Below are 22,288 nucleotides of genomic sequence, written 5' to 3'. Positions count from 1 at the left end.
TTGATGCTGAGCAACAGGAATGGGCGGCAATTGATGCCCAGGAAGTTCCACCTGAACAGTGACTGAGCACTGGGACAGATTGTCCAGAGAGGCTGTGGACTCTCCCTTACTGGAGATATTCCAGAACCATCTGGACAACCCTGTGGCATGTACACCAGGGAGGCTGGATGTGTGACTCACTGTGGTCCCCTCCAGCCTGTCCATTCTGTGATTGTGAACTGCTGCCCCTGGCAGGGCCCCAGCTGACCCCTGTCCTGCCAGAGCAGGAAAAGATGCTCCCTTGTACCTGCTGTCCCATCTGTCACCCTGGCAGCCTCTTCCACTCCAGGTGCTCCAGAGAGTGGCTGGAGCCCTCTGCCCTGCTCAGCACTGCAGTGGGATCCCCAGGCAGGCAGCCCCCAGCCGGGCAGGTGTGCACAGGTGCTTCCCTGCAGCACTGTCAGACACACATGAAGGTATTCCTGGTGCCAAACGTTCACAGATCATCTGACAGCCGAGGGAAACATTCGGCAGGACTTCATTAAAGAAGAAAGAATACATTTACTTTAGTTGTCTCCTGGTTTTCTGATCCCGCAGTGTTTCAGAAACCATGTACCAAAGGTCAATTTATTTATATAAATGCACACTTCCTCCTGTAGGTGTATTTCTTCATCATGACCACCTCACCAGAGCAAAAAACCCTGTGCTATTTCCTTCATCCAAGACTGACTAGCTGCTAAAATTACCTCATGCAGGTTTTATTTATGTGTGTAAGTCTGTCCCTTGTAGAGCACCATGTCCCTGACAAATGACCCCCTTAAGGCCCTCACTGAAGTGTCTGATGTTGTTCTCTTTTCCCTCTCATCTTGCACTGCCTGTGCTGGGAATACCAAGAAAAGAAACTCTGACTCCCAGTGTGATGTTCCTTAGGCTCCACATATCAAACACTTAGAGATGTGCTCAGCTTTGCTCCATGGTCCCAGGTCACCTTTCCTTCACCTTCTCCCAGGCAGTAAAGGAGCCCTTCACCCTTATTTTCACATTTGCAGAATCAGGGTCTTTATAGAGTTACCTGAACCACTGCAAATGCAGGTGGGTGCTGTAAAATCTGCTGCTTTAAAGCTTCTTGGTGGCAAATGTTGATTCCATCTTTCTTGCTGAGATTTGTAAGTAATGAATCAGAGATTTTAAAAAAACATTGTTTCTCCAAATGCTACAAATGACCTACTTGGAAAGTTAATGCACAGCTCTTGATTATCACCAGTCTTACCTTCTGAGGAATTTGCATGAATCATGTGGCTGTATTTCTGCACCAGCACCAGAAAGAACCTAGGCACTGTCTATTCAGACTCGTGCACAGGCACAAAAAAAAAAAAAAAGAAAAAAAAAAGAAAAGACACAAGAAAAAAGATTTGTCTTCTTACAGCAGAAAAGGTCAGACCCATCACAGTGCATCTGTATACATGGTTAGCCATCCCAAATTATCACAACAACTATTCATCATCATGTGAAATCCTCATTTTTCTAAAAAATTGCTGTTGCCTTAGCCCTTTTTAAGTTCCTTAAAGAATTTAACCTCGCTTGAGTACCTTACTAGTCTGCTACAAGCAGCTTGCAAAAAGCATGAGCCAAACAGCCCCAGAAAACCCTGATATTTTTCATACTTAAAGTAGAAACTGCATCTCCCATTCAAATAAACGTTTCCTGTAATCCATTCCCCTGGCATCACTGAAACCTGCTGGCTGCCACACTTGGCACAGCTGCTGTCTCTGCTCTGCCAGCGTGGGTCACCAGCAGCTGCAATTGCCAGAAGCCATGAAATAAGTAGGAATACAGGGAGAGGCAGCAGCAGGAGCTGGTGCTGCTGGTTGCACAACAGCCTCACAGAGGGGCCAGAGGTCGGGCAGAGATAAAAGGAGATCTACATGGTTAAAAAACCAGAACACACACCCACCCGCAAGGTTTAAAATAATATGTGTAATCTAGAGCCTCACAGAAAAAACAAACAGAAATCATGCTTTGCAAGTTGCTTTCCAGAAGGAAACACAAATGAAGGGTTTGGTCCAGGAAATTGTTGTGTTGGGTAGAAAATGTGGGAGTGGTTTGGTTTTTTAAGCCCTGGCAGTGTTCGTGCCAGAGGAAATAGAAAAGGACGAGTTCTTGTCTGCAAAAGCAAACAGAAGTAAAGGTGCTGAGTTGGCAGATGCTTTCATGTTCTTGTGATGGTGCTTCTCTCAGAAGAGATAATCTAATTTCCCAGTTGACAGTTAAATTTTACTTTCACAAATGGTGCTCTTAACTCCTCAAGTTCAGACAAAGCAAAACACTTTGAAGTGAGTGGATGTCAGTGTCATCTTTCCTTCACTGAATAGGTGATGCTGGCTGAGCAGAGGTCTGGATGCCAACTATTGCATCCCTTAGCTGATTAAAATAATTATTTTCTTTCCAGTATATTGCATAAAAATGTATTTTATTATTCATAATTGCACAGTTGGATAAACTAATCTGTTTGGCCACAGAGTGATTGCTTCGTTTTAGGGGAATAAAAAAAATCATAACTTATTTACATAATGATGGGTTGTTAAATAGTATTTGCCTATCTAGAAATTGGTATTTACTCAGACTTTATTCCTGACAAATAGCAGGATTCTGAGTACTGATATAATCACATTTTTTGGTTGCCCTTATTAGTTTTACATGCTTTGTTTTCCCAACAGGGCAGCTGGAATATTCTATAAGCAATTGACATCAGCACTGGGTGCAATCCAGATATAACCTGCCATCGAGCTTTGGCAGACAAAAAAAAAAAAATATCCAAAGCAGCCAAAAAAAAGAGAGGCTTTGAGGGCTGTGCCTGTGTGTTTGGGAGTAGATGGGCACTTGGAGGGGCTGGAAGCTGTTGAGCTGAGTTAGCACATTATGTGCCGTCTGTTGAGAAATTCTAGTGCTGGCTCAGTGCCACACTAGCATGACCACAGAATTTCCACACTGGTACTTTCATTGCATGTATCTGGCCCAAAATCCAGTGGGAATCAGCAGCTGGTAGCTTTAGGAAAAGACATCAGCAGACACAACCACTGGGCCAGCACAGGCTTTTCCCCAGCAGAACAGGGTACTGAGTACTAAAGATGATTTATGAAGAAAACACCCTGTAGTATGTGGAACATGGGCAGGGAGGGACAGTAAAACTGTATAAAGATGCCTACATAAAGATAGATACTGGTCAGCCTGGAGGAGACAATTAGAAATAACAGCTTTTATTTGAAACCTGTGAGTTGTGTGTTGGACTCTGCCTGCTCTGACTCTTCCCAAGCTTTCCAGAGGGCTGGAGAGTGGGAGTGGGATGGTTAAACCACCTCATGCTGTCTAAGGAAGGATCTGTTTAAAAAGTGGCTCTAGCAGCAGAGGTGTTTTTTGGGGATCTGTTGAAGGGAGCCCTGGACAGGGCTGCTGCATGTGGCCTGGGATCAGTGGCTGCTGGAGCAGGGATGGAGGTTCCCTGGAGCATCTTCTCCCACCTTCAGCCACCTGAAAAATGAACAAGAATGTTCTGAGAATGCAGAATTTAAAACAAAAATAAGCAAATGACAAAAACACGACCAAAGCCAAAACACAACCAAGCTGCATTATTATAGATGGAATCAGTGAAACATCATGCAGGCCATGGTCCATGAAAAATGCAAATCTATTTTGAGGAACTTCTCTTGAAGAATTTAATTCTGCTTCCTGCAGGAAATGGGACCGTTTTTCTTGTTATTTTGCCCTTACTTCTACTCTTAGATTTCCTGGAGAACTGGGTGGAAGTGCAAGACATGGCTGCAGAAACAATTGCTGAGGAGTAAACAGAGTGAATTAGGCAGGTAGGCTGCTGGCAGATCTCCTTTCTCCTTGCTTGCAGACTTGGTCACTGAAGGGTAGTTAGATGAGAAGGGAGCACTGAGGCATATTGTAGCAGAAATCAAATACCAGAACCATGCTGAAATAGAAAGCAGACCAGAAGAGAGCTTGAACTGAAGCAATTTTCTTGCAAGTCATGAATAAGAAGAGGATGTTTGAAAGTATTTGAGCTGACAGGAATGAGGAGACAGCAAATTAGTCCCATCCACCTCAATCATTTCATTATTGTCTATTGAATTAATTCTGAATTATCAGATTAGGGCTTCAGGTGGTATAGACAAAAGGATTGGGCTGCTTGAGCTTTATGTCATTACCAGCTCTGCCTGAATAAAGAAGCTTAGGCTTGGGATTTTATTTTATGCAAAAAAAACCCCAACAACAACCAAACCAAAAAAACAAACTCAAAAACACTTCCACAGAAAAATAGAGAAAATTGTAATATTGGTGCTGCTTTATTCTTATACTGACCTTAAGATTTTTTTTTTTTTTAATCTCATGAGTGCCAACTGCTTTCTTGGTATCACTAGTAACGTTGACTGTTGTCAAAGTCTTGAGAAAAGACATCAGCAACAATTTCCTAAATGGAACCACAGGGACCTCTGTATGTCCCCACTGCACTTTAGTGAGAGAGAGAGAGAGAGAGTTTTTCCTTAGGTAAAAGGAAAAACCTGACAATTTTCCCAGATGTCTGAAGAATGGAATGCAGACTGCACTTCAAATTGAGCAGTGAGGTCAGAGAAACGGGAGGCAGGATGTAAATACAACAGAACACTTTCCCTTGGATAATCTGCAGGAGGGAAATGAAAGGTCATATTTAGCCAAGAGACAAAAAAAGCATTATCTGTATTTCAAGAATGGCTTTCACACAAACTTAGGTTTTAGAATTGTCCTGCCTTCAGGATATGCAATGTTAATCGTACTTGGAGGAGGCATTTGTCAACTGAGTGGCTAGAAAGGTCATTTGCTTGTTCTTCTGACTTAGATATGAGCACAAAAAGAAGCTATCTTTACTTGGCATACACACAGAGTAAGCAGATTTCATTTTGCCGGTAAGGAGCTTAAAAAGAGCTGTGTGAAGAGAAGTTCCCATTTTGCAAAGGATTTTGACATTTCAGAATCTTGCTTAATTCTCAATTGGATGAAAAAAAAAAAAACAGTATATGGAACTTGGTGACAGTAAATTCCACTTTGTCCACTGTTCCCATTATTTCAGGAAATATTGAAAGTGTGCCTGATAATATTGCAGAATATTAAAAAGACCTGAATGTATGTTCCTATGTATATTCCCAAACAAAAACTCCCCTTAGGATATTTATATAATCCCACATTTTTTCCTCCAAAAAGGCTGTTGAAAACAATCTGGTTTATATTTAAGTGTCAGGAGGAACAGATCTCATTTCATCAAGTTTTCCTGACAGCTCCTGTTGACACTTTGCTAATATCTGTTACCAGCCATGCATGACACTTTTATAAGGAGAAAGATGGAAATTACTGTCTTCTAAGAGAGAAAAACATATTTCCTTGCAAATTTCTGTTCTTTAAAGTCTTGTCAGAAGATATAATCCTGCTCAGGTCTGCCCTACCAAAAGCAATGAAGGTTCACCTGCATCTCTAATTGAGCCCAGACCAAAACTCAAACTGACTTCAGTGACAAGGACTGGCCCTCCCAGAGTCACCAACTCTGTCAGGACTGAGTAATGTGAGATGTGAGGAAACCAACCTGTGAGTCAGGCAAATTATCTCCATTTGCCCTGTTAATTTTGATGGCAGAAGGTGAAAAGGCAGCTCCCTAGAGCCCCACTGCTGGCAGGGTGAAGAGCTGGCTCACGAGGCACTGCCCCTGGAAGAAGGATGCATGGTGGGACAGGGGCAGAGATCAGTGAGCTCCTGAGGGCAGAAATTCCCAAGTGCACTGAGTGGGAATTAAGCAGCATCCTGCCTTTAGCACATCAGAGACTGTGTGTGCACCCTGCTGTATTTTTATCACCCCTTTGAAGCAGGACACTGATTGAAACACAGAGGTCGACAAACAATCCTGTAGTTTTGAATGTTCATTGTGTGTTTTCAGAGCTTGGTCAGTGCTGGAAGGAAGGCTTCAGGTTGTTTCACAGGTCTGGCACAGCAGCATTTCCCCTGCAAAATCCCTGAACTGCAAAAGTGTCCCACTCCTAAGAGAGAGTAAACTCCAAGGAGAAACAGGAGCATAACGGGCCTTAAAAGTGATTTTTGGCCATTTCTTTTTGCAGAAGAGCTGAAAATCAAAAAAGGAGCTTAAAATCAAAGTGAGGACCTGCAAGGCAGGATAAAAGGACATCCAGGGCTGTCCTCTCCCACAGGAGGCACCTTCTGACTTCTTCATTCCAGCAGCCTTTTCCTTCTCTCTGTTGTTGTCTTTCTTTGTTTTTAAGCACCTCTGGCAGCAAAGGCTTTGGGTTTTAGTGGAGCTCTGGCTCCCTGTGGGGCTTCTGTCAAACTCAAACCAGGAGCTTCCTCAGGGTCACTCACAGCTGTGGCAGCTTCTGCTGTCCCTGCCAGGGTGACTGGCAGTGCTGGCAGCTGCCAGCAGCAAGGGCAGAGCAGGTAATCAGCACAAATTACCCTCTCGGGACTTTGGACTAATGAAATTTGAATACAAGATCTCAGGACCTTAGGAATCTTGGTCCTTTGACAGAAAAGGGAAAAGAACAGGAAAATAAGGATGATGCTAAACCTCCTTTCAATAGTGACATAGCTGAAGCTTTACTTTATTCTGACATTGAAATGCATCCAAATTCAACCAGAAGATAAGAAACTACAAAATAAATTCTTCTTGTCATTAATTATATATAAGCTGTAGCTGTCCTCACAGGACAGTTTCTACGTGTAGAAAATTTTAAATGATGCCTCCCTCTTTTAAGTGAAATGATCCTGTTGTAAAGACATTTATTCTATCTGCCACTTCTGGGTGGTGAGCACTTTAACTTCTATAAAGAGTTCCTAGCTGCTTCTCGAGATAACTGAGCTGCTTCAGACCCTTTTCCTTCTTCAGAGCTTTGAAACAATAAGCAAGAGCAGTTAATGATCATTATTAGTGGTCATCCAGGGGAGTGGCTCTGATGTCTTGTCACTGCTTCCTGTTTGTGTCACAGCAGTTCCCTGAGCCACGTCACCTTCCAGGGCAAAAGACACGTCTGGTTATTTTTGTCCTCGAGTTTAACAGGGAGCACCTCCCTATGCATTCCAAACATTAATTCCCTTGTCACTCTGAGCCTCAGTGTCTGCTTAGAATGAATTTTCCATGACAGACCAAGTGAGCACTTTTATAATTAGAGACATTACCTTATCATAGATAAAAGAATTTAGCCAATCTTAGGTGCAAGGGAGAAACGGAGGCATCACCAAGATGTGTGCTCATGTCAGCTCGGCAGGAAGCGAGCAGAGCAGTAGTTTGCATATTCTGCAATGGCTTATTAACAGTACATTATGCAAATTAGGCTTCCCTAGGCAAATGCTGAGAGTGTGCAGGAAAGAGAAATAACCATACAGTTTGGAATAAATAAATGTATAGCTTCTCAATGCTCTGCCAGCTAACAAAATTTAATTTCAGCATTCTGAACTGCTTCAAAGGCAAAGTGCTCTCAAATGAGTAACTGGATGTTAACTCAGAAGCTGGAAGGGTTCCTATGAACACAGAGGTATTTAGCAAGAGTCTCTTCGTTTTTCATCTTTACCCAACTGAAGTCAAACAGAGACTTGCCACAGAAGTGACACCTTATCACTCTTCATACATTATTTAAATACTGGCTATTTAGATTCCTACCAATGGAAAGGAAGAAACCCACCTGAAAATGGTGTATTTTTATATAGTGATGATCCTGTTTTTCTTCTGGTTTGGGTGGTGGAGCTTTGATTTAGGGCGTAAGGTGACCACCACCCATTTTCCAGCCACTTGTCAATCCTGTCTACCTCAGAAGCATCACCTGCTCTGCCCAGTGCCTGTCTAGCTCACTCCTTTTCACCAAGCATATCCTTGTCTGGCTCCTCTTGTGAATCCATGGCCATTAAATTACTGTGCAAAGTGATGGTGAGGTGATTTGCCTGTATGAGAGAAAACAAAAAGTGGAGTGGTATTTCTGAACAGCAATAAATCCATCAAAAAATGAAAGAATCTAGGTGGAGAAACGGGTTTAAATCTAAAATGTTGTTTTCAGGCCAGACCAGCTGAACTGCTGGGAGCTCTCAGAAGGCTGAGGGGGTCTCAGGTCACATCCCAGATGTCACCAGTTTCAACACACAGAAGGCACTGGCTGGGAAAAGCTCAGGGGGAGAGGCAGAGGGTTGCGGTGACCTCTGGAGATCACCCAGTCCGACTCCTGCCAAGGCAGGGTCACCCAGAGCAGTGACACAGAACACATCCAGGTGGGTCTGGAATGTCTCCAGAGAGGGAACTCTGTGTCCTCCCTTGGCAGCTGTTCCAGAGCTCTGCCACCCTCCACGCAAAGAAATTCTTCCTCATGTTGAGGTGGAATTTCTTGTGTTTTATTTCATGGCCATTGCTCCTCATCCTGATGCTGGGAACCCCTGAACAAAGTCTGACACTCTTTTGAAAGGAGCCTGGGCAGCAGTGGGGGGAAAATGTTGAGAAGAGCTTTAATCTGTGAAATAGTTAACAGTTGATGGGCAAACTCTGGGTGATGTCCATGTGTTAGAAAACAAATTAAGAGATTAGGGCTTGAGATAATTTTTGCTCTCAGATCTGGAGAAGGAAGTTAGCAGAGCCTGAGAGGAAAATTCATTGTTGAGAACTGAACAGAAGTTATAAACCACATTACATAAAGCAGAGATGCCCTATCTGGGAAAAAAGATGACAAAAAGACTGAAAAACGCAGACTAATTAGCACGAGAAGCGAGAAATCAATAACAAACAGAAGACAGAATACTAATTAATGCAGAGAACTATGTGACTCGTGAGCTAATTAACATTAATCTCTTCTGTACGAAATGTATAAATAGATAAGCGTTTCGATGACTGACATGCATGCTGCGGGGAGCCTTCAAGGCCGGATGATGAATGCCGCCTTTCTAGCAAGCAGCCTGGAGAGTTTATTGGTGTTTCCCGGCGCTCGGGGTCGGGGTGTCCGGGCAGGCCCCGCCGCTCTCTCGGTTGTCACAGCGACGGCGACGCCGCGGCCATGTCGGATGTGGGCTCCGAGGACGCCGAGTCCGAGGAGGCCGGGAGAGACATCGGGGTCTGCGGGGCCCGGGAGCAGCGGGAGGGCGGCGGGGAAGGGAAAGGGAAAGGGAAAGGGAAAGGGAAAGGGAAAGGGAAAGGGAAAGGGAAAGGGAAAGGGAAAGGGAAAGGGAAAGGGAAAGGGAAAGGGAAAGGGAAAGGGAAAGGGAAAGGGAAAGGGAAAGGGAAAGGCCGCGCTCAGCGCCCGCCGGGCCGGACAGCGGTGCCCAGAGCAGCCCCGGCACGGCGGTCCCGGGGCTGCCGTGCCACCTGCCCGGCGTCTAACCCGGGGCTGGAACAACGCGCCCACGCTTTTTGCAGCCGTGTGCCAAGAAGCCTGGGCTGGAGCAGCTTTCCTCCGGCACCCGTGTCCCTCCGATGAGCTGGATTGTGGCAGGCCCAGCCCTTGAACCTTTCCCCCGCCTTTGCAGGAGTATGAAGGCGGTCGCGATGCCGAAGGGCAGCGGCACGGCTTGGGGAAGGCGCGGCTGCCCAATGGTGACACCTACGAGGGGGAATACGAGCACGGTTTGAGGAGTGGACATGTAAGACACCGACCCTGGTTGCGGTTCTGTTTCTGTATTGGGCTCTTTGGGCTCTGTATTGAAACAAGGGTGAGAACTGATGGGTGTTTCATCCGTACCAAATGTGTTTCAGGGGACCTACAGGTTTAAAAACGGCGCTCTCTACACTGGGAACTACCTGCAAAACAAAAAGCATGGCAAAGGTGTCTTTTTTTATCCAGATGGATCAAAGTATGCAGGTAAAGCAATGAACACATTTGCAGGGATTTCTGCAGCCAAAAGGACACGTTCCCCCCTTACTCCTCCTCCCCTCAATGTCAAGAGAATGGAGAATGTCTTATTTTAAGAAGATACAAGATATTTTTCAAGATATATTGCTACAAGATATTTTCCTCTTACTCCCTTTTTAGTAACAGTTCTGAGAAGCTTGGGGTTTATTTATGGGGATTTATGTTAAGACATATATTAGGTCTAGCATTAAAAAAAATATAGGCTTCTTAATAGAGCCCTTATTTAGGGATTGGGACACTTGAAGTTTGAAGAAGTAATAAAAGTTACAGTTCCCCTGCTTGCTGGAGAGTACCTGAAACAATCAGAATCTCTCAGTTAAGTTTCAAAGGACAATATGTCCCCCCTCATTTCTAAGCTAGGAAAGAAAAGATGTTCTCATTGTGAGGGCTAAAAGCTGAGAGCAAAAAGAGCAGCCCAATCTTGCCTTGCAGGAACATATGCACTGAGTTTTTCAGTTTTAAAAAAAATATATTTTACGTTTGATTAGATGAATAATTAAGATGGAAACCAGCTAGCATCCTTCTGAATAGATGTGCCCCAATACTGACAGGACAACTTCAGCAAATGGGTCAAATTAAAGGAACTTCTCTTTAAATTCATGTGGAAATGTCACATTATCTAATGCAAGTGTAATTCAAAGATAAGACTGGGTTGGTATGTGTTCATAATGGTAATAGAGAGTGATAATGGAGGCAGGTAATTTTGGAAAAATGGAAAGGGAGGTCAGGCAGCAGCACAAATACCTGTGGAGAGGAACACACTGATGAAAAAAGAGCAAGGCACTCTAGAGTAAGGAGTGGGATAAAGAATAGTGAGGAATCCCAGCAGTGCCATAGCTTTCTTTTCTTTCTCTAATACTTGTATGATAATGTTACTAACTGGCCACAGTGAAATAAACCAGGTCTCACGCTGCTTTTATCCTCTTGTCCTTGAAGGAGACTGGGTGCATGACCAGAGACAGGGCTTTGGAGAATATCTGTATGCAAATGGAGACACCTACACTGGAGAATGGGCTAACAACAAGAGGTTTGTTTCCTTCTCACAGGGATGTTTCAGGTCACCCAATGGCATTAAAATGCAAACATTATTTTCAGAGCATGTCTGACTGCAGCAAATGAGGTCCAGGGTTGACCTTGGCAGTTTAGTCCAGCTTGAGTAGTTTCAGCTGCTTAGTTAATACAGTTTTAATACCTTAATTATAACAACAGCCTTAATTCTTAAAATGCACTGGTATAAAACAAAATAATTATTTTTTCCCTAGGCATGGGCAAGGCACATATGTCTATAAAGACACAGGATCTAAGTATGTTGGTTATTGGGTGGACGGAATCCAGAATGGACCAGCTGAACTTATCCACCTAAACCACAGATTTAAGGGCAGGTTTCTCAATGGAAAGGTAAGAGTGTTTTCTATTCATCTGAACAGTTAGCATGGAATTGCTTTAATATGACCTATTTCCACTAGAAATAAGAAGCTAGGCTTCTGATCTTTTGTAGCATTTCCTGTACCATAAGTGTGACACATGAAACTCAATTATTCTATAAACACAATGCCAAGTTTCTTTGCAACGTTGCTTTCAACCTGAAGTGTTACTGACCATTGTATGGAATTTGTAGTAAAGGATATTTTACACTTCTGTGCTTAGAATAGATTAGCTATTCAGTTCTCCTGATGTTTTTGTGGTTTTATGCAGCCTTCAGGTCGTGGCAAATTCATCTTTGATATTGGATGTGAGCAGCATGGTGAATACATACAACCAGTGCAGGTAAAAGAAACGGTGCAAGAGCACTCAATAAATCAAATCTATTGTTGAGGAATATATAAAATGCCTTACAGACAGTGATGTGAAAGTAGATCTTATGAGTCAAAAAGGGTGGAAACTCATGCATTCTTAAAAACTAAATAATATTGCTTTTTTTAATGTTTTCTACTGTGTAAGCTTTGAAAAGTACAAGGTGTGATTTTGCACTGCTTGCAGACATGAATTTCTGCTTAAAAAGAATCAGGACCTTCCCAAAACATTTGAAGCTTCAAATCACAGAGGAATATAGATATATTTGTATACACATTTAGCCACTATTGCATTTTCTTCTGAACACCAGAAAACAATGAGCAATATTTTTTGTGTTTCTGAACTGCTGGGTGCTATGCACACAAATGGTAATTTCCAGCAGGGTCATGTCTGGGAAATATGTCCTGTTGTTGTTCTGGTCATGTTAGGAACTTAATATCCACAGCTTCTAATAATTGTAGGAAGCGGTTGGGATCAAAGTCTGTTTTCCTTTCTCTATGCATGAATGTTTTGAAACGTATCTGTTTGATATTGTGCAAAAATAGCTACAGAAGTAGGAAATATATTTTAATATTACTGTTTGTTTTTTTAAAAATTGCCACATTGTAGCTTAGAGTTTGCTGCCTCTGTTGTCTGATACATTAGTTCCTGTTGCACACTCTGAAAACTCTCTGATGCAGCAATCATTCTGAAGGATAAAATAATAATCATCAAAATCCCATCAATTGTGACAGAGATTTGCAAAGCTTGGAGACTGTTTTGCTTTTTTTTCTGGCTGAAAGCAAGAGATCCTCAAATCAAGTGTCAGATTCATAGGAATATCCAAAGTAATGTGTGTTTCCCTAGTTCAGCTGGGAATTCTTAGATGAGTTTTTAAAGCAAGGGACAATGCTGTCATTAAAGTAAGATTAAATTTTGCCTTTTTGCTTTAGTTGAAGTAATTACAGAACAAAGCCCATAAAAAAAAAAAAGAGAAGAAATTAGCTAATAATACAGACAATGATTCAATTATTGACTCCTTCATATTTGTAGAATTTTTTTTTATTTTAAAAATATCTTTCCATTTCAAAACTATAAGCTCTGTGCACAACCTTACTCCTTCCTAGATCCTTTCAAATGTCCTCCCTAGGCAAAGATTGAGGCAGAAACAGCTGTTTTTTCACTCTGTTTCTGTGTGAGACAGACAGTGCAGCATCTACCAGAGAGAGCATCAGGTAGCAATCATCAGTAACAGCCAACTGATTTCATCAGGGTTCAAGAACTTGGTAGTTCTTGTCCAAGATCTGCAGCTGCTGAAGTTCCTCCACCTGGAAATACTTTCATTGCCATTTTGATCCCAGATAAGGAGGTTTTAGTAGACTAATCCATCATTTTAGTTACTGCCTGTAGGATGAGATCCTGGATTTCACGAATTCTCTTCTAGGAAAAAGAGGAGGAAGAAGAGGAGGAACCACCATTACCTCTTGAGCCAATATGGAAACCATCAGAAATTACCAAATTTACACCTTGGTGTCCCCATGATGAGGAGCTACTAGTCCCCAGAGAAGCAGCAGGTGCAGTAGCTGAAGAGGAGAAAATTCCATCAGCTATAGGTTTGTTCTGGAAACATCTGGAAACTCCATGTTTTGACTATGCTGACCATTGTTTTATGGGGTTAATATCAAGTGGTGTGAGAGGGGTTTTGTGTTTTGTTTTGTTTTTCCTGTGATTTTTCCATGTATTGAATATTTGGAACTTCCAAGTCCATTTGTAAACTGCGCAATATGTATGTATGTGTTTTATTTTCCATAGCATGAGATACAGCTGTCTTGGGAAGCCTGTGAGTTATTTGACTCTATATCATGGCTTATTGTACAAACTTGATTATAAACAGAGAGGATTTTGTGGGATTTCTCATGTGAGCAACAACTGCAGCCTTCAGTAGGACTTAGGAGCTGTTACATGGAAACAAAGGCTGAATGCAAATTTGTAAAATTGGTTTTCTTTGGTATTTCTAATTTCTAATATTTCAGATACTGAGGAGGGTGGGGATCACCCAGCAAGTGATGCAGGAGGGGAAGGTGAGGGAAGAAGAGAGGAAGAAGTAAATCAAGGTCAGGAGGATCAAGGTGAGAAATGGGGCATGTGTGCTCATTCTTTAATTAGCAGTCAGGGTTTGAAATTGTGGATGTCAAGCAGCTGAAGCCATGCTGCTGCTGGGAGATCATGGGAATCTTTGCCTTTCAAAAGGAGGGCAGTCCTCTGGAGAAGTAAACTATGAGAAGTTCAATTCATATACTGCAACAGAACAAATTAAAAGTGACACTTCTGTGCATATACACTTGGCAGCACTTGCAGAGCTGAATTTGTAAGAGATTGAATTTCCAAACTGTGGGGTTTTTTTTAACAAAAATGAGAGAAAATATGTCAGATCCTGAGAAGTTCAGGGAGTTTTGAGCACTTCACTTTTCTCTCATGAATGCAACTGTGTATTCGTAATTCTCCGAAGTGTAGTTCGAAAGCAGGCAAAACAAATATGAAGAAACAAATTTTTGGTGTTGTTATACATTCTGATTTGAATGGTCTCTGGTTGGTTTGTTTCTTCTACAAACCAAGGAGATCTGAAATTCAGGTGCTCGGGTTTTCTTCCAGGCAGTTCAGAAGCCTGTTTTGAATACACAGTTACAGGAAGCAACAGGGATGCATCCGTGTTTGCTCATATTTATAAACCTCCAACCAATTGTGTTCTTTGTATTTACTCTTAAAATTTACAAGCTTGCCTATCTGATATGAAAATATCAGATAAATGTATCTATTTGTAATCAGTCCATTTTACAATAAATCCAAGCCAAACACTGTCTTTATGAATTAGAAAATACCTTAAACCACATGAAAATGCCTGAAGGTATGCACTAAACATTTAGGTCAGCTCTTGTAGTTTTCAGTTTATTTGCTTTTAATTTTCTGAGCACCAGCTCTGAAGGTGTTCTCCAGCTTCAGGGCAGGAAAGGCAGCTGGCTGACCTGGTGTGTGGGACTGACATCTTACAGGATCCCTGGGCTTGGGGCAAATGCATCAGAAATCTCAGCAGATTACAGCTCTGCTTAGGATTTGGCAAAAGTGCATTGAGCCTGGTTTGTCTCAAAGACCCTTGGACTCAAATAACCATTTGGACTGAACTTGATTCTAATAAATTTTCTGGCCCACCACAACAAAGCAGTTCTGGTTCTCCCAGTGGCTTTTCTAGGGTGTTTTTGAGAGCAAATGAGCCCAGGTGTCTGTCAGATATGGCACAGAGACAGATGCCAATGCCTGGAAACACAGCAAAATGATAGATTCAAAGTTCCCTCCAACTCTTTATTTCCAAAATCAAGGAGCTGGATGATTTTAAACATTTTTCAGCATAGGTCTCCATCCATAATTAATGAGACAACATATTGTTCCCCTTGTCTTTAGGTTTAGCAACATTAAGTTATATGAAAAGGGAATGATTTGAAAAAAATATGCATCCTGTGAAGAGCAGATATTACAAAATCTGTTTTCTTTGCAGCCTGGTATTCCCTGCCCCTTTACCATAATTCTTTTTCCACACAGAAATTCCCTCTTTTTTTGTTCTTTATGATATCATCTAACCAGGAGGGAATTTTTGGCTGTTCAGAGTTACATATGGGCTGGCTGGCAGTCAGTGTGGGTGTACTGAGTCTGTCTGCCAGCTGACAAACAATGTAAACAACTTCAGTTCAACTACTGCCATTGAAAGGCAGTGGGTGAGGAGGACTGAAGTGGACAGCAGAGTTCTAGAGTTATGTTTTAGATTACTGAGATTATTTTCCAGTGTTTTATAATAAAATGCATCTCTATGCCCTGTCTTTCCTTCTACTCCCCAGAAATTACTGATTTTGGAGGATGAACCAGAGGAAACAGAGGAATTGGGTAAAACTAAAGGAAAAGACCCAAAAAATGAAATTTCAAAGTAGATGATTTAGTGTGGTAAACCTGCAATATTTTTATTTGCAAAAGGGTGTGTTAAGATGTTTTGAATGAATATTTCTAGGTGCTTTGAATAAACATTTCTGTCAGTGTTCTGTTGGAATGTGTATCTTTGGACCTTTTATACTCTCAGATTCTCACAGCAACTTCCTTTATTCCATGTAGCCAGTAATGAGGTGTTAAATCCAGTGTGGAATTATTCTGGATTCATGAAGCCACGAGGCTGTGTCCTCACTTAATCTTCTACTCCTGGTGGTTGCTGTCTTTCTTAAACCCTGCCTCTGGGCACAGAGACTCGGGGGTCTTGCTGATGAAGACAAAGGCAGCACTGGACTTCCCAGCTCTCTCCATTTTCCCTGTCACTAGGGCACAATTCCAGGCCTACATTTTCCAGGTTGATTTTGCTGTTGTCCTTGCATCTGTAGAAGCTCTTCTTGTTGCCCTAAATTCAATGTTGCCTCAGGAATTCCCCTCTGTGGTCCATGGAACACTGCAATGATCTGGAATTCCAGATTCCAGCAAGGAAAAGATTTTCCTGCCCTTTAAGGCAAAGCTCTGAAGAGGCTGAAAGCCAAGGGGAACAAGATCTTACAATGACATTATATGACCAGCTTTCATAACTTAATCAAGGGTTATTTTAGCACGTGGACTGGGGAAAAAAAATCAGGTGAGGGTCTTTGGCTGGGAGGTACATTGGGTAATTACAGACAGTTTGAAAGAAACAGACCAGGCAAAGACAGAAAGAAGACAAAGGACACAAGTGGCAGTAAGCTGAGAAGGTGGCAAAATCCAAAGTCGAATTTCCTGAAAAGGAATGAGACAGAAATAAAGAAATCTGAAATTCCTGGATTACTATGCAATTTCTCCCTTTATCACAAACCTCGTCCTGATAACAACAATCATGCAGCACAGTTTTCAGAAAGTCCTTAGTTCTGAATTGATGTTGCAGGCTGTGGACACAATCAAACACGGAATGGGCTTTCTCCTCCTTCCAGTTACTTTGACATTCTCAGGAGAGGAGGCAGCAGGAAGAAAAGGGCAGCTTGCATTCACCCTTCAATAAGACACGGGGGAGGAAAGGTCTCATGATCTCTGTTCCCACAGGGATGTAAAGGCTGATACCAGACCCCCAAGGGTCACTTTAAGGGGTGCCTTCCTGCAGTTGTTGGGTATTGAGGGGCAGCACTGCAGTTTCATTCACTGGGCTTTGCAATTCTTCCACAAGCCAGGTAAGTCGGCCTCGACCTCCCGGACACAAAGATTCTGTGATCTTTCTTTTTTTGGAGGAGAAAGCCAGGCCTATTGGTAGCCAAAGCTCAGTGCCCACAGGTGACATTAGCAGGGTTCTTTATTGCATGACAAGATGGGTGGGGCTGTTCATTTAACTCTGCAGTTGTTTCTTAGTGTGCTAACAGCATCAGCCGGTAACACTGAGGGAAGGGGAAACCTTATTGGTGTATGAAAACCAACAAAAACTCTGAATTTGACACTGGTGTCTTTAGCAGGCCGCTGAACACCTCTCCTGGCCCAGTGTCCCTAAGGAAAGTCCCCCTCACAGGGGCCTGGGCACATCAGGGCCTACAAGTGCCAAGTCTGGCGGCTCCATGCCAGTTCCAGTGGGATCGGCTGTTGAAGGGATGCGGGGTGTGGCCCTTTGTGACACAGATGTGTGGTGCCGGGGCCCGGGCTGATGCAGGACATGGTGGTGCCCAGAGGCCTTTGTGACATGGCAGAGCCCCGCCCTGCCCGAGGGGCAGCCAAGGGGCGCAGAGCCCTGGGGTGCTCAGTGCCAGGAGAGCCGCTCTGCCAGGAGGAAGCAGCTCCCCTGAGAGCCTCTGTGGCGGAGCAGATGGAGCCACTCACAGAGGAGGTGAACCCCAACTCGCCCCCTGCCACAAAGCAGCCGGGCCTGCGCATGAAACCCCGGGCCAGCCATGGAGGGAGAGGGGACAGAGGGAACTGGCATGGGGCTGAAGGCAGAGGCCTGAGGGCCAGGGCCGGGCTGGCGGCTGTGCCAAGGCGGTCACCTCCTTCCCCCACAGCCAGGGCACGGAGGCAGGGCCCGGCCCCGCACAGCCTCTGGTGCCCCCCCAGCTCCCGCCCTGGGTGGCTGGAAGCCCTCAGGGAGCAGGGGCAGGGGGCAGTAGGGGGGACAGAGCTGCCAGGGCCACAGACTGTGGAGTGGGATTTGGCCAGGGAGGAGAGAGAGACGGAACCCTACTTGGGCCAGGAACTGCCCCAGTGGGGAAAGGAGAGTGTCCAAGAGCTAGAGCAGTGGGAATATGAGACACACCAGGGGCTGCCCCAGTGGGGAGATATGAGACTCCAGGGACTGTTCCCTTGGGAATATGAGGGACACAAGAAGCCTTCCCAATGGGGAAATGAGAGTGTCCAAGAGCTGGACCAGGTGGAATATGAGAGATACCAGGAGCCTTCCCACTGGGAAGACATGAGAGTCCAGGGACTGTTCCCTTGGGAATATGAGGGACACAAGAAGCCTTCTCGATGGGGAAATGAGAATGTCCAAGAGCTGGACCAGTCAGAATATGAACGATACCAGGAGCCTTCCCAATGGGGAAATGAGAATGTCCAAAAGCTCTGTGAATGGGAATATGATAGATATGAGAAGCCTTCCCAGTGGAGAGACGCAAGAGTCCACGAACGGTTCCCATGGGAGTATGAGGGCCGCAAGAAGCCTTCTCAATGGCAAAATGAAAGTGCCCAAAATCTTTACCAGTGGGAATATGAGAAATACTGCGAGCTTTCCCAATGGGAAGGCTCCACTGACCAAGAGCTGTACAAAGAGGAAGTCAGACAAGACCGAGAGCTGTTTCAAAGGGGATACAGGAGAGACATAGAGGAGTTGCAGAAGGGTGGGGAAGAGATCGCCATCCACACTATTTGGATCAACCCCAAGTACCCACAGCTCCTGCAGCACCCCAACGCTGCTCCCCAGGACTCGGCCAAGGCAGCAGCTTCTCCTGCCTTGGCCAAGCAGGTGAAGGCAGCAGGGGCACAGAGCCAGGGCCCTGCCCTGCACAGCCCCTGCTGCCCCCCAGGCCCCTCAGCTCCCCAGCCGGGAGCCCAGGCCCCGAGGGAGCAGCCGGCTCCCCCCAAGAAACGCCCGTCCCGCTTCAGGCGGGCGCTGCGGGCGCTGCGGGCGCTGTTCCGCTGTCCCTGCCTGAGGGCACAGCCGGACAATCAGTGCCCGCTGCCAGCGCCAGCCCGGGCCCCGCAGGCCCGGTGGCACACCAGCTGCCATTGATGTCCAGCTGACAGGGACATCAGTTCCTTGTGGCTGAGCCTTGGGGCTTGAGAGGCACCAGCGATGTCAGAGCCGAGGGCAGGTGCACAAAGCCTGGGGACATGGAGCTCCTGCTCAGAGTGACAGCCACAAGGACATTCAGCACAACTTCCCAGATAAGGACAAAAATCATAAAGCCAACTCAGCAACTGTGCTGAAATCAGCTCCAGCTGGGGAAGAGGTACTTCTGGCACTGGGGCACGGTGACCACCAACTCCTGGCCCAGTGACCCCAGAAACCCAGCGAGAAAAGAGAAGAGATAGACTGAGCACAGAGAAAGACTAGTTAACATAAAAAGCAAGGGCATCTTTAAACCAGTAGAAGAAAAGTATCAATACTGAGATATTAATGCCAGGATACTAATATTAATTATTAAGTTATTGTAAATGAATATTATTCAATACTAAGATAAAATATTACATCAGTACTTAATACATACAGAAACAAAATACCATTATAAAATACAAATATAAATATTGAATAATATTTAATAGTTAGAATGTCTATATATAATAAATATTGAGAAATAATATATTTTGAATATTGTAAGATGTCAAAAGTATAATACATGATATAGAACATTAGAGTTCCATGTAATATAAATGTAACATCTAAATATTTAGATATGATGCTATAAAAAAAGAAAATAATATAAACAAAAAATAATATATCCATTTAATAAGAGAGCCATATAACTGGTAGCCAATGAACGTAAATGCCTTTGTTCACTAAAATGCATAAATAGTGAAAAGTTTTGATAGTTGCTGTGTTGGCTTTGTGGATTTGCCACCCAGCACCTCCTTCTGTGCAGAACTGTAAATAAAGGAAATAGCTGAACTCTGTGTGGGGATTGGCTTCTTGCACACGGGGTGAAAGAATCCCTTTTGGGGCAGCAGCTTTGCCATGGCCACATTGATAAAAGAAGCTGCTTCTCCAGGCAGGCTCAGCTGTGCCTGGCCCATCTCGGGAGCCGGACGGGCGCAGGCAGAGCAGCAGAGATCTGAAACTCGATAATCCCATCACCGACAGCAGCTCTGGACATTCCCGCACCTCCAGTACATCCAAAGTTCCCAGCAGTGTCCTGCACACTCGCACACAGCTCTCACACTGACACACTGTGCACTTAGGTCTGAGCAGGGACAAGGAACATTTCTGCTGCTGTCAGAAATCATGAACTTCAGAAATTCCCTCAAGGGTGTCCTCCTCCACTGCTCCACCCAGCACAGCCCCTGACATCCCTCCTCTGTGGAGTTCCAGCTGATATCCCATTTTCCCTCCTTACAAGGGAGTAGTCTGCACACCTCTTCCTGCAATTCCTTGGACGTGGCACCAGGACCACCACACACCTCCGCCAGGGAAGGAGCCCTGGGAGAGGCTCAGACACAACGTCCCCCTGCCCAAACCCTGTCTAGGCTGTCACCAGCATGGTACTAAGGGAAATTTCTCCAGGGTGCTTGAGATCAGGCCCAGTGCTTCACCAGCCTTGGTGCTGCACAGTTGCCACTGCTTGGAGGAGAGTTTCTGCCATTCCCCAGCACCCACACAAAGTACCAACAGCTCTGCTTGCTCTGCTCCCATCTCCCAGTGGGAGAGGCATCCTTACCGAGCAGACAAAGCCCAGTGGCCCCTATCAGCAGGCAGATAATTATTTAACATGCAGCTAATGCAGCTTTTTTTAAACCAAAAGAGTTTTGGTTGTTTTTTGTTTTTTTTTTTTTTTTTTTTAATACAGCTTTTTAAAATCAAAAAACCTGTCAATCAGGAAGTGGCTGGTGGGACACAGCAGCTGCAGAACCCTCCTAGAAGCTTCCAGAATCAAATGGAAAGACATAAATAGTAAATTAAAAGTACAGAGCAAGGCAGAGCTGTGCAAAGTGCTGTACAAGCACTAAATTCCACTGACAGATGGTTTTCTCTCTTTGTGCAGGTGAATAAAGCTGCTCTGAATTTTTTTTCCCTGATAATTTGTAAGCAATACCTTAATTATTATGTATACCTGTCTGGTTTTAATTGGCTCTCTTATACTGTGACAATTTTGGTATGAATATTAATGGGCCTGTAGCCTGAGGTAGAGAGTGGCCAGCCAGTAGCAGTTTGATTTTGAAGTGAAACAACCAGGTTGGGCTCATTTGGGATGAGATATTGTACTGGTATTGCTGAAACAGGACTTACATTTCCTACTTCTTCACCTCAGAGCAAGAAATCAATATTAAATTTCTAGTTTAGCAGAAAGAGGAAAAACATTTTAACAATTTCCATTTCTCTACAACTCAGAATTTAACAAAAATGTATCTGAAAGTTTGAAAGTTACTGATAAGAATGAATTAAGAGAAAGTGGAGATAGGGAAACCAGTCATATGAAATAGAGTTTATTGCTTCTTCCTTGCAATTTTTTCTGCTGTCAGAAATATAGTGATAAAATTCCCATGCAATCTTTCTTCTCCTATCTTACATTTTGTTTGCCATTTCTTGTCACGCTGATGTTTCCCCAGTGAGCATTTTTAGATGAATTCTCTTTTCCTATTTTTTGCTTTTTTAGATGAAGAGTTGTTCTGCATTTCCATTATTACTGTAGCTAGATCAAAGTTATCTTGGCCTGCTAATCTTGTGGGAAGGGGGTTAGTGTTTTCATAAGAAAATTAGGATAATTAGTTTACTTGCTTTTTTTATAGTCTACTGTAAATGTGAGGAATATCTGCCCAACATAATTCCAAACTTACTTCCATTTTAACATCATTTTCAAGTCAAGCTGAATTCATTCTTGGATAGTTTAAATTACTTTTTTCCCTTGCAGCACTGTTTGTTAGTACATGAGTGACCTCCAGTGGTATTCCTGAAAAAAATAAAAAGCCTCCTGCTTGGAATACAATCAGGGAAAGCTGAGAACATCTGCAAATCTCTAGTGTGTTACAGGGTGCTCCTGAGAACAGGATTTGCTCCTTTTGGAGATCCCCAGTAAGTGAAAAAGAAGTAAAAAATCCACTCAACTGTTTTATCCCTGACCTGTAACTTAAAACTGTGCAAAGAATAGAAATACATGCTTCTCTGACTCAGCAGAACTGTGCATATTCCTCGCACCGGTATTAATGCTGGCACAAAGAAAAAAGCTTTGTAAAAATCAGGATCAGAACGTTCATAGCATGCTTTATCTCACTTTTCTGAAGAATTTGTCTCAAGTTTCTTTCCAAGCTCCTCTGCCTAAAAGTAGTCCCAAACAATACAATTTTTGATGTCAATATCCTTTCAAAGGGTATGGAAGAAGCATTATTGTTTTAAAAAATTGCTGCTCTTCCTCCTCATCCCTCAATCACACCAGACTTTA

General features: G+C 43.7%; 1 protein-coding gene across 1 annotated transcript; it reads left to right on the top strand.

The window, feature by feature from the left end:
* The first annotated feature begins 9,031 nt into the window (after positions 1 to 9,031).
* On the top strand, positions 9,032 to 15,753 carry RSPH1 (radial spoke head component 1). Its single transcript, XM_038140557.1, has 9 exons — positions 9,032 to 9,104; positions 9,517 to 9,630; positions 9,743 to 9,848; positions 10,836 to 10,926; positions 11,162 to 11,297; positions 11,595 to 11,666; positions 13,117 to 13,285; positions 13,706 to 13,801; positions 15,560 to 15,753. Exons 1-9 carry the CDS (start codon positions 9,048 to 9,050, stop codon positions 15,580 to 15,582), a joined length of 864 nt encoding a protein of 287 aa, XP_037996485.1. The 5' UTR covers positions 9,032 to 9,047; the 3' UTR covers positions 15,583 to 15,753.
* Positions 15,754 to 22,288: the final 6,535 nt, after the last annotated feature.

This window comes from Motacilla alba, chromosome 1 (assembly GCF_015832195.1).
Source record: "Motacilla alba alba isolate MOTALB_02 chromosome 1, Motacilla_alba_V1.0_pri, whole genome shotgun sequence".
NCBI lineage: Eukaryota > Metazoa > Chordata > Aves > Passeriformes > Motacillidae > Motacilla > Motacilla alba.
Note: the sequence above shows the minus strand (reverse complement) of the source record. Positions and strands in the feature narration are given on the sequence as shown.